At 46.8% G+C, this 14,544-nt stretch overlaps 1 protein-coding gene across 1 annotated transcript in view; it reads right to left on the reverse strand.

The window, feature by feature from the left end:
- The window catches only part of ASAP2 (ArfGAP with SH3 domain, ankyrin repeat and PH domain 2), a 156,395-nt gene that overhangs the window by 48,025 nt on the left and 93,826 nt on the right, over positions 1-14,544 (reverse strand). Inside the window, exons 7-11 of the mRNA XM_052647444.1 lie at positions 12,900-12,985; positions 6,497-6,572; positions 6,139-6,225; positions 5,298-5,306; positions 34-137 (exon numbers count right to left, since the gene is read on the reverse strand). Coding sequence (XP_052503404.1) covers positions 34-137; positions 5,298-5,306; positions 6,139-6,225; positions 6,497-6,572; positions 12,900-12,985 — 362 coding nt within the window. The remainder of the gene's footprint in view (positions 1-33; positions 138-5,297; positions 5,307-6,138; positions 6,226-6,496; positions 6,573-12,899; positions 12,986-14,544) is intronic.

The following is a 14,544-nucleotide window of genomic DNA, read 5'->3' on the forward strand; positions in this document are numbered from 1 at the left end:
CACCCCTAGCCTGTAGCGACCCCGTCTACGCACCCGTCACTCTTCTTATAGAGGTTGCCGGTGCGCTCTGTGCCGTGCTCCTTGTTCCCCTGAGGCTGGTGTAAACTATAGGCTGTGCTCTGGCGCATTTGCAAATCCTGAAAAGGGTCAAGAAGCGAGTTGTTTTTAATCCTGTCCAGATTCCAACTTTCAAAAGGCAACACACAGACACTTATGCCCTTACAAAAAAAAGCTTTTTTTTTAAATTAGAGAATTTCCCCTCTTAAACACATCCAAAAAGGGACATACAATTCATATCCTGGGACCCATAAATGCCACCCACAGGCTGGAGAGGGAGATGACAAACACCGGCATCCCCAAACTGGCTGAAAGAAGAAGGGGCTGTCTGGCAGTGACTTGTGAAGTTACTTAGATTTTACTTATTTACAAGCCTTAAGTCCCTGACAATGGCAAGAAGCTCCTGGTGCAGCAAAAGCAGCCTTTGGGAAGAAAGGAAACACAGCGCGCTGACAGAGGTGAGGCTTTCAAGCAAAACTCACAAAAGCAACATTCTGCCTCTTTCCTTGGGCAAGTTACTAAGCTCCCCGCCTCAGTTTCCTCCCGGGAAAACAGGAAACAACTGCTGGTCAGGACCGTAAACCTAGGAAGGCTCAAGGGAGACCACCTGTGTGAACACCTGGAACATAGCACACATGAATGCCACCCTCCTCTGACCCCATGCACCCCAGCAGCGGGGCCGTGGGCATCCCTCGGGGCAGACCGTCCACCCCATCAGCTGAGAATCTGGCCCATTCCACCACACCCGGCAAACTCCAGCCTTCTTGAACTAATTCCTTATTACGGCGCGAGGCAGGGGCCAAATGCATTCTTTCGCTCTGGCTATCCTGTCCCAGCGTCATCTACTGGAAGGACGACTCCTTCCTCATTGGAAAGTTAAAGTCACTCAGTCGTGTCTGACTCTTGTCTGATGCCATGAACTGTAGCCCACCAGGCTCCTCTGCCCATGGAATTCTCCAGGCAAGAGCACAGGAGAGGGTTGCCATTACCTCCTCCAGGGGATCTTCCCGACCCAGGGATTGAACGCAGGTCTCCTGCATGGCAGGCAGGTTCGTGACCATCTGAGCTACCAGGGAAGCCCTTCTCATTGCACTGTCTTAACACCTTTGCTGAAAATCCACTGACCGTAAATGTGAGGGTTTCACTGATTTATGCGCCCATCTTCACGTCAATGCCACACTGTCCTGACTTTGTGATAAGTTCTGAAACCAGAAAGGCTGAGTCCTCCAACTTTATTCTTCTTTTTCAGGACTGCTGTGGCCATTCTGGGTCCTTCCTTTTGCATTTCCATATGAATTTAGAATCAGCCTGCGGATTTCTGCAAATAGGCAGCTGGGATTTTATTTTGATAGGGATGGCACTGAATGTGTAGATCAATTTGGGGGCATACTGCCATCCTAAGAATAGTAAGTTTTCCAATCCATGAACATGGGCTGTCTTGCACTGACTTTTTAAACTCTGAAATATAGGTGAGATAATTCAGCAAAAAAAAAAAAAAATTTTTTTTTTAAATCTTCATCAGAGAAATCAATAATATGCACAACCATTCCACAGCTGAACTGACAACAGAGCCTGAACAAGCAGGCCCCAGACAGGAGAAACATTCTCCTTTTCCACGGGGATTCATGCCCCTAAACAACTAAGGCAAACAGCTCATTCATGAGATGAGAATGGTCCCAGTTCCCACATTCTCTCAGAAGGGCAGCATACACTGGCACTAGACATTTAGAGCAAACCAGCTTTAAACATCACTGGAAATGAATGCAGTAGAGGGGAAATGGAGAAACAGTGTTCACTTATCTGAATCTCTGCCAAAGACTAAAAATAGACCTGTCAAAAGGCTACACTGTACAACCAAGAAATATGTCTATTGATCTAGGGAGGGGAAAAAAATAAAAACCCTGAACAAAGTAAGTGGTGAAACGTGACACACTGCTAAAAGTGTTCCTGCCATGCATATTAATCAGAGCTCTTCACAGGTCTTATGAACGGGATATTAAGGACGTTCTTCTTTTCAACAGAATCAGACGCGATGCCAGAGGCTGGGGAAGAAATTACTGTTTTATTCTTCAGACAAGTTGTTTCTTGAATCAGTTTTAAAGTGCAAGCAAATCTGAAACTATAAAATTTAAAATTTGTAAGAGGAATATAATCCATCTAATATAAAACTGAACCTGCTTTAGAACTATTTCAGCACCTTCCAGGTGACTTCTATTGTGACCCAACAGAAAAACAGCCTTTCTTTATCTATTTATACAACATGTGATCAAGGGAAGGAAGTAAAACTGGCCCTTTCACATAACCAACATTTCAGCTGAACGGAATGTACATCAAGGGACAAGAGCCTTTCATTCTAAGGAGATCCATCACCTAACAACACGGACAACTGGCCGGGGCGTCCACACTGCCCAGACTCTCAAAGACTCTCCAACGTACCCATGCTTCCCCAGGAGGGCCAAGGATGCCCTAAGACCCGAATGAGTGAGCCTCCCCGTGGAGACGGTTTGTATGTCTGAAGCACACAGGTTATGTAGGCATTTTACAGACCTTCAGAAAGTGCTCATAAAAGTCTATCAACACCCATATACCCTCTGTCCTGTGACACCCAGACAAATCCCCAGATCCCAGGCACCAACCAAGATCTTCAGTTTTGTGCGGCCTTATGAAGGGTTAGCCACTGGAGCCTACAGAGATAGAAACCACCCAGATGAACAGCAGACTTCGTATCTGCAGTCTTCAGGAGTGGGTTGGGGACATGACCTGCGCATAGTCGCTCAGTCGTGTCTGACTCTTTGCAACCCATGGACTGTGGCCCGCCAGGCTCCTCTGTCCATGGGACTTTTCAGGCAAGAACACTGGAGCGGGTTGCCACTTCCTACTCCAGGGGATCTTCCTGACCCAGGAATCAGTCCCACACATCATGAGTCTCCTGTGCTGGCAGGCAGATTCTTTACCACTGCACCACCTGGGAAGGCCTTGGGAGAAGGAGGATGCCGCATATTATTTTACACACACACACACCCCAGCAGTATCAGGGGGAGAGAAACACACACACACACCCAAGAAATATCCCTGAACTCCCTAGGAATCTAGAACATCACAAACACTTTTACGTTTTATCCATCCGCCTCTCAGAAAGTCTATGTTCAGACAACTGTTATGATGAGCGGATTGGAGGCTTCAATCTGCTGCCAAGGGAGGGGTGTGTTGTCCACCTGCACCCATCTTCCCCAGGCATGTCCCTGGACACAGGGGCATGGACACAGGGGCATGGACACACCGGGGCGGGACTCTGCTAAGTGAGCACTAAGCTGTGGTCTGCGAACATCTCTTACCACCTGTTCCCCGTTAGCAGCACTTGTTTTTGGCCATTGCCACGCAGCTTGTGGGATTTTAGTTCCCCAACGAGGGATCAAACCTGAGCCCTGGCAGTGAAAGCGCCAAGTCCTAACCACTGGACCGCCAGAGAATTCCCTCTGAGTAGCTTCTTAAAAGATACTATCTGACAGAGATATTATTAAAGTCACATAATACAGCTGGAAAGAGAAGAGCCCTGCAGTGGAAGAGACCAGGACTCAAAGCTGAGTTCATCCCAGCAGGTGCATTTCTCAGACTCAAGTTGTAAATGTGGGCTAACACTACCTCCCCTGCCATGCTGCTGTAAGGCCTGATTACTAGTCACACTTAATAAGTGCCTGGAAAATCCTGAGAAGTGAAGCAGGCAGGAAACGCCACAGAGGACATAGAGGGTAAGTCCTACCAACCAACAACGCAGTTTCTTTGGGGCATGTTAACCTAATTTTTATGAACTATAATCATGGAGATTTAGAATTTTTAAAACACTGAATAAAATCCATCAACACCTTCATTTTTCTATGTCACAGAAGAGAATCCAAAAAGAAGCAATGAGAACTAAACAGGAATGCCCAAATGTTCAATTCTTGTAACTGCAGGGACCTCAATTACAAAAATCATTTAAAAATGGATCAAATTTAACTTCTACTTTTTTTTTTTTTTACTACTTGCAGTGTATTCACAGAATGTCCAGCTGATGAAATATCATCATCAAAAAGCAACACAGGGTGTGAGACACAGAAAAGACAACACATTCACAGCCAGTGGATGGGTGGGTTCCATCTCTGGGTGTAAAGCCAGAGAAGCCGGTCAAGAAGGTCCACCTGACCCTTGTGTGCATCTGGGGCAGACAGGCTGGTCAACAAAAAACCAGAAAAACAGCAAGCCATTGAAGACTTCTGGTCTATGCTGGTAAGTCTGTTACACTTTTCTGCAGAGTTATAAATAACCTCTTCTTCCCAGGCAGCCAAAGCAAACACAGGCCTCCCTCTCTGTGCCCAGAAGGCTACTGAACCCCAGCACCTGCTATCTGGAATTTTAAACCTGGGTTTTGCTTAACAGGTCTGACCCTTCTTCAGGGATCCTCCTTGAGTTCTCTGGGGCTGGTGGCTCCTACATCAATGCCATCTCCTCTGGTTACAATCAGGCCACTGTAGTCTCCATACTCCAAGCTCCCCCCTCCCCCCTTTTTGCTGTTTATATTCCATGTTTGGGAATATCAGGACCTAGATTTCTCTAGCCCGGGAGGAAGTCACCAGGCTGTGAGAAATTTCCAGCACTACATCCAACCTCAATCTGCCAACCGTTCACTCAGCTGACCCGTGTTTACCAAGAGCCTACGGAAGGAGCAATATGGTGAGATGACGTGATGGCCGGCAAGGCACAGAAGGCTGGAAGGCCTCCTCTGCCCGCTTGAGGTTCAGCTGGAGAAAAAAGCATTTGTACACTTGAGGACATGGCCAACAAGCCCCCAAATATATATGCTGTCATTTTTTTAAAAAGTCACTCAAACAGAATGTGCAATACAGATCACTGGGGCTGGGAGGAACAGAGGCGGACCCTGCTCCCGAGGCAGGCACCGAGGTGCTTCAGAAGAGAGGCAGAAGTCAGTGATGCGATGGAAGGGGAGGGGGCCAGTGGTTTCACCTTCACAAAGGAGTGGACCACCCCCCAAAGGCTAAACTGGAAATTTGGAAAACTTCCATTTCACTAACAGTTATGGATTCAAATTCTTTGGTCTTTAATAAAACCCACAGCTCTTGGAAGAGGAAGCACAAAAATAAAAATTGCTACTAGACATTTCATGGAAGAAATATTTATTTTTTGAAGTTCATAAAGAAAGCATGCAAAGTTCTACGATTTATTAAAAATACTGAACTACTTACTCTCCTAGACTTCGGTCACAAAAGGTAAATGCATTCGGGAGAAAAACAACAATATTCAGTTATAGTACAAGAACTTCAAACAAAACAGAGCATACCAAAATGCTAGCAGTGAACTTTACACTCTGCTAAGTCCTTTAATAGGTGACTCATTTCACTGACAATTGAAATTCACTTAATTTCATTGACAAGGATGTGGGTTTGCATTAAATTTCACATTGTAATATCTGCACTGTAGCAAACATGTGAAATCACCTTAAAATGTACCTTTTAATGGTTTTTCTACTAAGCTCCCCACATACAAATGATCACTGCAAATGTGTTAGTACACAGAGAAGGAATAATTATATGAAAGAGATGATGTAAGAAACTAAGGTTTCTACCCATCAGAAAGCAGAAAATCGAGCTCCTCCCATTTTATGGAACATCATCTCCGGGCTTGATGACTCAGATGGTCACCAGTCACCTGCTGGTGCCACACGGGCAGGGCCCATGGACATCAGGACAGAGGAGCCACAGAGCCCTGGGGAGCGAATCAACAGTAATTGATATGAATGACGAGGGTCTACGTGAAGAGACGGTAAGACGGACGGAGCAGCAATTGTTGAGATGCTGCCATTAAGGCAAGGCTTATGGTAATGGTTCCTCACGAAATAAGCGTATTTTAAAAGATGGTTTTATAAAACCAACTCAAAGAACAAACTACATATTTTCATGCTGTCCAATACAACCTCGGAGTGAAGGAGCGCCCAGAGACCTGGATCTCACCTCTTCAGTCCTAGAGCCCCCGAGACTAAGGGATGAAAGGATAAAGTAGCGGTTTTTCAAACTTAAATCCCCTCACCTCCTTCTGTTCAACCTGTAATGCCGATTTCAGAATATCTCGGAGCTGTATCAACTGCCTTCTCTCTTCGTCCTGGGCCTGTTTGATCTTTAAAAAACATAAAAAAGCAGAGAAAGTATGGCTGAGGTGCAGCGAGATGGTGGAGCTCATGGTTATTTCTCAACAACTGCAACCTTCCCCTCCGAACCAAGAGGGAGGATAGAGCGGGAACCCCGTTCCCCACGCTCCGTGGGGGCGCTCCAGGGCAGTCACGTTCTGGGCAGTGCGGCATACAAACACGAGATCACACGGGAGCAATGTTTAAATCCAAGTGCGTAGTGCGTACTTTCGACACTCATGTGGGAGGGAAGTTACTTACTGTGTGAAGGTCTGTGGAAAGCGTTTCAATGGAAGGTTTAAGGCTTTCAACTGCTTTCAGTCCATCCTGGAAAAAACTAGGAAGAAAAAAGAGCTTAGGCTGTGTTTCATAAAAGAGAAAACAATTTTGTTAGATGGAGAAAAAAGACTTCTATAAAGGAAATGGCTGAGATCACGATGTAATTCCTGGGGGGAAAAGACTAGGAACCAAACCTTAAAATATCAGGCAAACGACGAACAAAGTGATGTTCAAAACTATGAGCAATGAATTGAGAAGGAACCGCAATAAGCCTAGTGTCTGTGATTTTTCCTGGAAGATTCAGATGGTCAGCAGTCACTTGCTGATGCCACATAGGCAGAGTCTGTGGACACCAGGGTAGGGGAGCCACAGAGCCCAAGCAAGAGAAACAACCATCCGAATAACGAGAGTCTATGTGACTAGGCACTAACAGCTACTTATCCAGCGACGAACAGAGCAGAACAGGTTGAAATGCTACCGTTTCATATAAAATGAACCCTAAATTCTCAGTTTACAGTGAGAAAACAGGACTCTCCCGACAAACTGCAGCAGAGGCTTGGGTTCAGAAGTAGAGGAGTCTAAGGCCAGAGAAGCACAGGGTGAATGTAAGAACAAGACGCTAAATTAGGCTCCTTAACAGGCCACAGCTAAGTGGAAAAGACAAAGGACGAAGATAAAAAGCAAGCTGGCTTAATGCCCACGGATGGCCCTGTGTGCAGAGCAGGGAGACGTGGTTGGAGAACTTGAGATCGAATATCAAAAGGAACATTTTTAACGCTCAGAACCCAGGGCTCATAAAGTCACTTAAAATAAGCAATTCAGGAATGAGAATGGAGGCTGGATGAGTTTTTTTCTGCAGCTCGGCCTCTGAGCCCATTTGAGGGGAAGCAGAGGCTTCTGGGAGCTTAGGCGAGGGTTCAAAACCTGTAACAAGGCCTAAAGTGCCCACCTCCAAGCTTCAGTCCACCCTCCTCGCCCGTTTATTCACTTCTCCCTACGCCTCCACAGCCACCCAGTCATCTCTGCCTCAGGCCCTTCGCACAGACTGTTCTTTCATCTGAGGAGGCCCTGCAGTCTGCCTTCTGGTTCACCTGCTGGTCCCCACTCACTCTCCAAGTTTTCAGCTCAATACGGCCTCATCAGCAAGGTGTGCCACACTGCCCTCCCTTCAAAGAGGTCTCCTCACCAGATTCTCTCAGAGATCCTGTCTCTGGCTTCGAAACACTTGCCACAACTGCCGTTATGTGTTCACTGGGGTAACAGTTTAAAATACAGTTCCCCCATCAGACCCGAAGTTCTAGGAGAGTGAGGACACAGTACTGCAAAGCCTGACTCATCTCAAGCGCACGATACTTGCTGAAGGAAGAAACTGATGAAGGAAGGAAGGTATCTCTAACGTCTGCCAGTTTACAGGGTGCCAAGGAGACTATCTTCAGAAAGTAACCTGGGGTTCACACGTTTCTTTCTTTTAAACTCAGCAACAGTCCCGTGGGAATTTCCCATATCAAGTTTGCAATTAATAGGAGGGGTTGTAAAAACAATCTGCATGACACTTAATACAATAACTCCAAGGAGGGAGGAGGAAGGAAGGAAGGGAAAAATATACACACAGCATGCGGGTCACGAACCATTATGAGCTGGTTATTAGGAAAGAGGCTGGGCTATCAGCATTTCTTACCTTAGATATTTGCGTAATTTCACTTTATATTCTCATTCTTGTATTTTGGCTCATTTTTTTTTCCCCCTAAATATAGAACATGCTTCTGGTAGAGCAATTGTATCCGGGGTATAATGACTTTTCCACGTGTCTGTTTCCACTGCCAGGGCAGAAATGCCATGTCTTGCACGTCCCTGTGTTTCCACTCTGAGCACAATGCCCGACCCAGAGCAGCAATTTTAAATTGAAAAGGAAATTGGGAAGCACAAACACAGGAACGAGAGGGCAAACATCTCCCTCTTGTCGTGAACTCATTTGGTTCTGATGTTTTGTCTGAGTTATATTTTTTTCTGGTATAACTATTTCACTAATCAAATTCTTGTAAAATAGGTGAAGGCAAGAGGTGATGGTTGGGGGGTGGGGGGTGGGGAGGGAGAGAAGGAGGCAGAGAGGGAAGGGAAGTTGAACACACGCTAGTTTAGGGAGGGGGAGAAACATCACAGGGGATTGGCCCAGAAAGGGTCCTGCTCCTGGCGTAGGGCAGCAGGTGCTTGGCCCTGGAACCTCCGAGCCTGGCGACAGTCCCCTTGCGCACCCTGCAGTGGAGTCAGGTGCCCAGAGAAGAGTTTCTCATCACAGACACTGTCTGCATTGCAACACTGGGCCCTGTGCTTGCAATAACGATCCAGACTTAGATTTCATCGTTGTGGAAAGCCTTGCCAATCTTGACCATCTACCTAGAAAGCTCTTCCCCCTGATTTTCGAAACTCCTATCTTTTGTGCACCAATCCCTATTGAGACATGTGTGTCGAGTCTATCTTCTCTGCCCTTAGGGGGAACGCTTCAAAACAAGGGGCCTCTTTACTAACTGTTGTCACTTCAAGCCTAAGTACAAACTCCCAGGCAGTTTTCTTTGGCTGAGCCTGTCAGCGCTTTCCCAGGCTTCAACAGTATCATCCATACTACCAAATGCCAAATTTTGCTCTTTATCTGATGTTTTCTAGCCTACCTGATCAGATTCTCCAGGCTTTATAATACCCCCACTGAAATTCAACCATCATGTGCCCAACAAGCAGGGTGGCCTCCCCATCCTAAGCCTTCCCACCAGCACCCCTCATGGCTGGTGGCCTCTGGCCCTCTCTCTTCTGGAGGGAACATCTCCTGGGCACCGGAGCAGGTCTTATTCCAACTGCAACACCAAGGACATCAGCCGCCACTGGTCACAGAGGTTCCCAGCAGGTACAAAGAACGAGTCACTGCAGAGCTCATCACCACTGTCTAGAACATCACCGTTTTTGTTTGTTTTAAAGACTGCCTAGTTTTAGATTCCAATAGAGGACAGGAGCCTCAGTCTTCAGCAGCAAAGTCTAGTAAGACACTGTCCAGGCTCTTCTAGGAACTGGAGATGCGACTTCATTCCTTACATGATATAAAAGGCATAGATCATAAGTTTATAAGACGATCAGCTTCCTAGGTGGCTCAGTGGCAAAGCATCTGCCTGCAAATGCAGGAGAACAGAGTCTGATCCCTGGGTCGGGAATATTCCCTGGAGGAGGAAATGGCAACCCACGCCAGCATTCTTGCCCAGAGAATCCCATGGACAGGGGAGCCTGGTAGGCTACAGTCCCTAGGGTCGCAAAGAGTTGGACACATCTGAGCAACTAAAGATGAAGAAGAAGATACTCTTCAAGAAGGCTTCTGGAGAAAGCAAAAAGAAAGAAGAGTAAAGTCTGTCTAAGCAGTTCTCAGGAAGCACACGCAAGTATACTTCCAGGGAATCTAGGCTTCACCACAAGGCCTCTGGGCACCTGCAGAGACCAGCAGCCCCCGCTGAGCAGGCTGCCTCTGCCCTGGGGTCACCGGGCTCGCCAGGCTGGGTCATGCTCCTGTGAGACGTGGAGACGGAGAGTGTGAAATGGGGACACTTGGGAACTGCCCGGCGGATAAACATGTGTGTGGCCACAGGCTCCTTCATCCAATGGCTGAATCACTCAAGCTCCACATTTTATGCCATCCAAATATGCATTTGAAAAGTCAAAGCTTCTCAAATGATTTGAAGAGCATGCAGTATATACATGTGTACACACACACACACACACACACACACACACACACACACACATACACTCCATCCAAAAAGGAAGTTATGGAAGATTCATCATTTTTAAAAGTTACTGAGCTCATGCCCATAAAAGGCCAACTCGTTCACTTTTCCACAAGTGGTCTGTTGCTAACCAACTGATTAGTTTGGGCAAAATAAAGGAAAAAAAAAAAAAAAAAAGGAAACCCCAGAATAACTTCTTCAAAAATAAAATATCAGCAAGGAAGCGACCCACTTCCTAAATGGCCTCATATAAGGTTACGAGGAGAAGACTGAAGAAGTAACTGGTATGATCATCACATAGCATTTTGAGTTTCTGTAAAATAATGCATCTCAAAAATTCTACAAACGGAGGGTCTTCCTGTTTTCTGAGCTCCATGCCAGGAGCTCTTCTTCTAACCCAGGATGAACCACACGACTCATCTCCCTTTGCTGCTGGGCCTCGACTTCCGGAACAGCACGGCCAGAGGTGTGTTAAGAATTCCGAAGCCCAGCTCCACCCAATTCAGTGCAATTCACCACTGCAAACCTGGCCAGGGAATCGCGCCGTGGCCGAAGGTGAAAAAATAAATGTCACAGAGGACATCTCTGCAGAGGATATAGCTGGGCGGGAGACACAACCCATGAAAGGCGCCATCGCGGGCACGTGCAGGCAGCACCATGGTGACAAGAGGGAAGAGCCACGTGCAGGTGGGGCGGGCGGACGTCCTCACAGCGGCAGCTCCACCTGAGCCGGGTTTCACGGGACCAAAGGCTGGGGGAAGGCACAGAAGGAACAGAACTGCGTTCCAGGCAAAGGGGACAGCAGGGCAAAGGATATCAGTGCGGGGCACGGCCCGTTAAGGGAAAGGCATGTGGATACATGTAGGAACAACACCCTCGAGAGATTTCCACGCCACTCACATATCCCCAGGCCCAGGCAGCCCAGGCTCCAGCCCCTCTCAGACACGACCCCTGCACCTGAGTGGTTGCATAGCCACCCCATCCCATCTGGTCCTTCTCAGCACCCAGAGCAACCCCGTGAAAGCAGAAATGGATGGGGAGACGCCTCCCTGACGTGCCCAATCAACTCCACTCTCCTCTCTTCCTGCAGCGGCCTCCTCAAGGTCACAGCCGCTCCCGGAGACTGTCACACCCCTGCTGGCTGGCTAGCTGCTGTGCCCCGTCCCACCGCTAAGTCCACACAGGTAGGAGCTCGGTTTCCTTCTTGCTGTATCATCTGGGCCTTCTGTATCACTCTACGTCCGCCTGCACGCAGCAGGAGCTCAACCAACACTTGCTGAACGAATCCTCTGCTTAAAACTTTGCTCGCCTCCCCATACGTGTGGGACAAGATGCCAGGCTGTGCCCGCCTCCAGCTTTCCCATGCAGCTTCACTTCGCTCACAAGGCTTCAGGCGGGCTGGCCTCCCTCCTGCCTCGAGACCCTGACCCTGCCTGGTAGGTTCTTCCCCTGCTCTCCACCTGCCGGCCCCTCCACGTCCTTCTGACCCCAGAATCCACATCCCTGGGAGAGACCTGCAGGTAACTCGAGAATCTGAACACCTCCTGTGGGCCAGGCGCTGTGCTCTGCCAGCTGGAAACCACAGCAAGGACGAAACAGAGAAGAAATCTCTGCCCTCCGTCTCAATCTAAATTAGCTCTTTCTGTTTTATTCTCTCTCAGACTCTGGTACTTCAGAACACTTTGCGAAGTGTCCGATTATACGTGGGTTTGCCTGCGTCTTGCTCCAGCAGGCGCTGTGCCCGGGACGTACACCACCCCGTCTCCAGCACCTCAGGGGGCTCCCAAAACACAGCACACACCCAGCAGCAGCAGCAGTGAATTAGCCCGCAGCCTGTTCACGTCAACGGTGAGATGCAGGCTGAGGAATGGGAAAGGCAATGAGGCCAAGAGATGAGGCCCCGGGAGTGGAGGGCTGATAGAAACAGCGAAGATGAACACGTGAGCAGTCCCCTGAACCTGAACGTTTCTCCCTCTCTCCCCAGACAGCCGCCTCTGCTTAGCACATCATCTGCTTTATAGATCAGTAATACATGGAAGTATTCTCCTAATTTAAGACTCTGTATTAACACCATCTCACTTCTCTTTCAACAAAAAGAACATCCAAGAATCAAACTAATTTGGCGCTTTATCAAAAAAAAAGTATATTTGATAAAGTAATGTAGATTTTTATATTATTTTTTAGTTTTTGAGATATAATTCTCAAACTGTAAAATTCAATCTTTTAAAACATATGATTCAGTGGGGTTTAGTATATTTATTCACAAAGTTGAGAAATCATCAGCCCTAATTCCAGAATATTTTCATTACCCCCCAAAAAACCCCATGCCCCCTGGGAGTCGTTCCCCTCCCCCGCTCCCCTCAAGCCCATTTCCGATCTTTCAAGTAAGTGGACTCATTCAGTCTGTGGTCTTCTGTTTCCAGCTTCTTTCACTTTATGTGTTTTGAAGGTTCATCTGTGTTGCAGCAAGCCTCACTGTTTCACTCTTTTTACTTATTTACTAGTATATTTTTAAATACATGCATACTTTCCTCAGCATACTACTACAGATCTCCAAGAAGCTGCCGTAAAGAGAGAAACATCTGAAATACCATGATAATGAAGGAAAAGAACCAAGAACTTACTTGCATTGAGCGTGAAAATACTTGATCAGATTCTGAAGTAAATCCACTCCCTTTTTAATCTTAATTTCATTGACCTTCAGCAGATACTGTTTAAAAAAAAAAACACACACACAGGAAATGTCATAGAAACAGTATATGAGCTGAACATGAACTTCTGAGGGCAGGTCACCTCCCTGCCTTCTCTGACATCCTGTATTATGGGTAGGGCCCATGATAGACGCTTAATATTTTCTGAATGCCACAACTAAATGCTTCTTTTATTTTGGTGCCACTGAATTACCTGACCTTTGGGTAATCAAATACTAAGTTTTAAGTGCCAAGAACTCCCTGCAATAAAACATTCTGTCTTAACCAGCTAGGGGAAACTTTTGCCCCAGTTGCATGGAAGAGTGAGGATGGTTAGAATGAAAGGGTTCCACCTTCTGGCCTCTGCTGCCCACATCCCCTGTTCCAGGGCCCTTTCTTCAGGTAGGTCACAGTCTAAACACTAACTGCTGCTGCTGTAGTTAAGGCTTTGTCTCCACATCTCTGACATTGAAACACTTCCCCAACAGTTTAAATAAACATTTAAAAAAGTTTAAATTCAAATAAATTAAAATCATTTTTAACTTGGAGAATTCATTACCAATCACAAGACAGGAGGAAACCCCAGGGATGTATAGAACTAGTATCAGGATGCCTATCTGAGCACCGAAGAACTGATGCTTTTGCACTGTGGTGTTGGAGAAGACTCTTGAGAGTCCCTTGGGCTGCAAGGAGATCCAACCAGTCCATTCTGAAGGAGATCAACTCTGGGATTTCTTTGGAAGGAATGATGCTAAAGCTGAAGCTCCAGTACTTTGGCCACCTCATGTGAAGAGTTGACTCATTGGAAAAGACTCTGATGCTGGGAGGGATTGGGGGCAGGAGGAGAAGGGGACAACCGAGGATGAGATGGCTGGATGGCATCACGGACTCAATGGATGTGAGTCTGAGTGAACTCCGGGAGATGGTGATGGACAGGGAGGCCTGGTGTGCTGCGATTCATCGGGTTGCAAAGAGTCGTACACGACTGAGCGACTGAACTGAACTGAACTAAAGAGTTTATAGAACAAAAGATCCCATAAATTCCCTGTCCCTTCACTATCAAAATAGGAGATATTTATAATCCTGAGAATAAGTCACCTCTAAGGCTGAAAGCCCCCTAGAGAGCTGCTGACCGCCACTGACCACGGGCGTCTAAGCTATAACCTGGGAAACTCGCCTTCAAGTGTCCTGCCCGGCAGCTCTGAAACGGTAACTACATCATTGCCTTTACGTCCTCATCTCCCTCCTTTCTGATACTTATTCACTGTTAATTAAATAAGATATCTGGCAATGTAGCAAAATGGTTAGATGGTGAATGAGATGTTTGGCCATGTGTCAATGTTAAAATCCATGTGCCCTTTAACCTGGAAATTCTACTTTCGGGTATTTCTTCTTCTAAGAAGACAATCATAAAAATTTACAAAGATGAATGGAAAAGAAGGTTCATTGCAGACTTGCCTCTAAAAGTGAAAAGTGGCAACAAGTCAAATGTAATGAATGGGGAACTAAAGTGTGGCGCATCCATAGAAAAAAGGGCTATTAGTAATTAAGCCAATAAAGCAGAGACTTCCTGATGTGC

Source organism: Budorcas taxicolor, chromosome 11 (assembly GCF_023091745.1).
Source record: "Budorcas taxicolor isolate Tak-1 chromosome 11, Takin1.1, whole genome shotgun sequence".
Lineage (NCBI taxonomy): Eukaryota > Metazoa > Chordata > Mammalia > Artiodactyla > Bovidae > Budorcas > Budorcas taxicolor.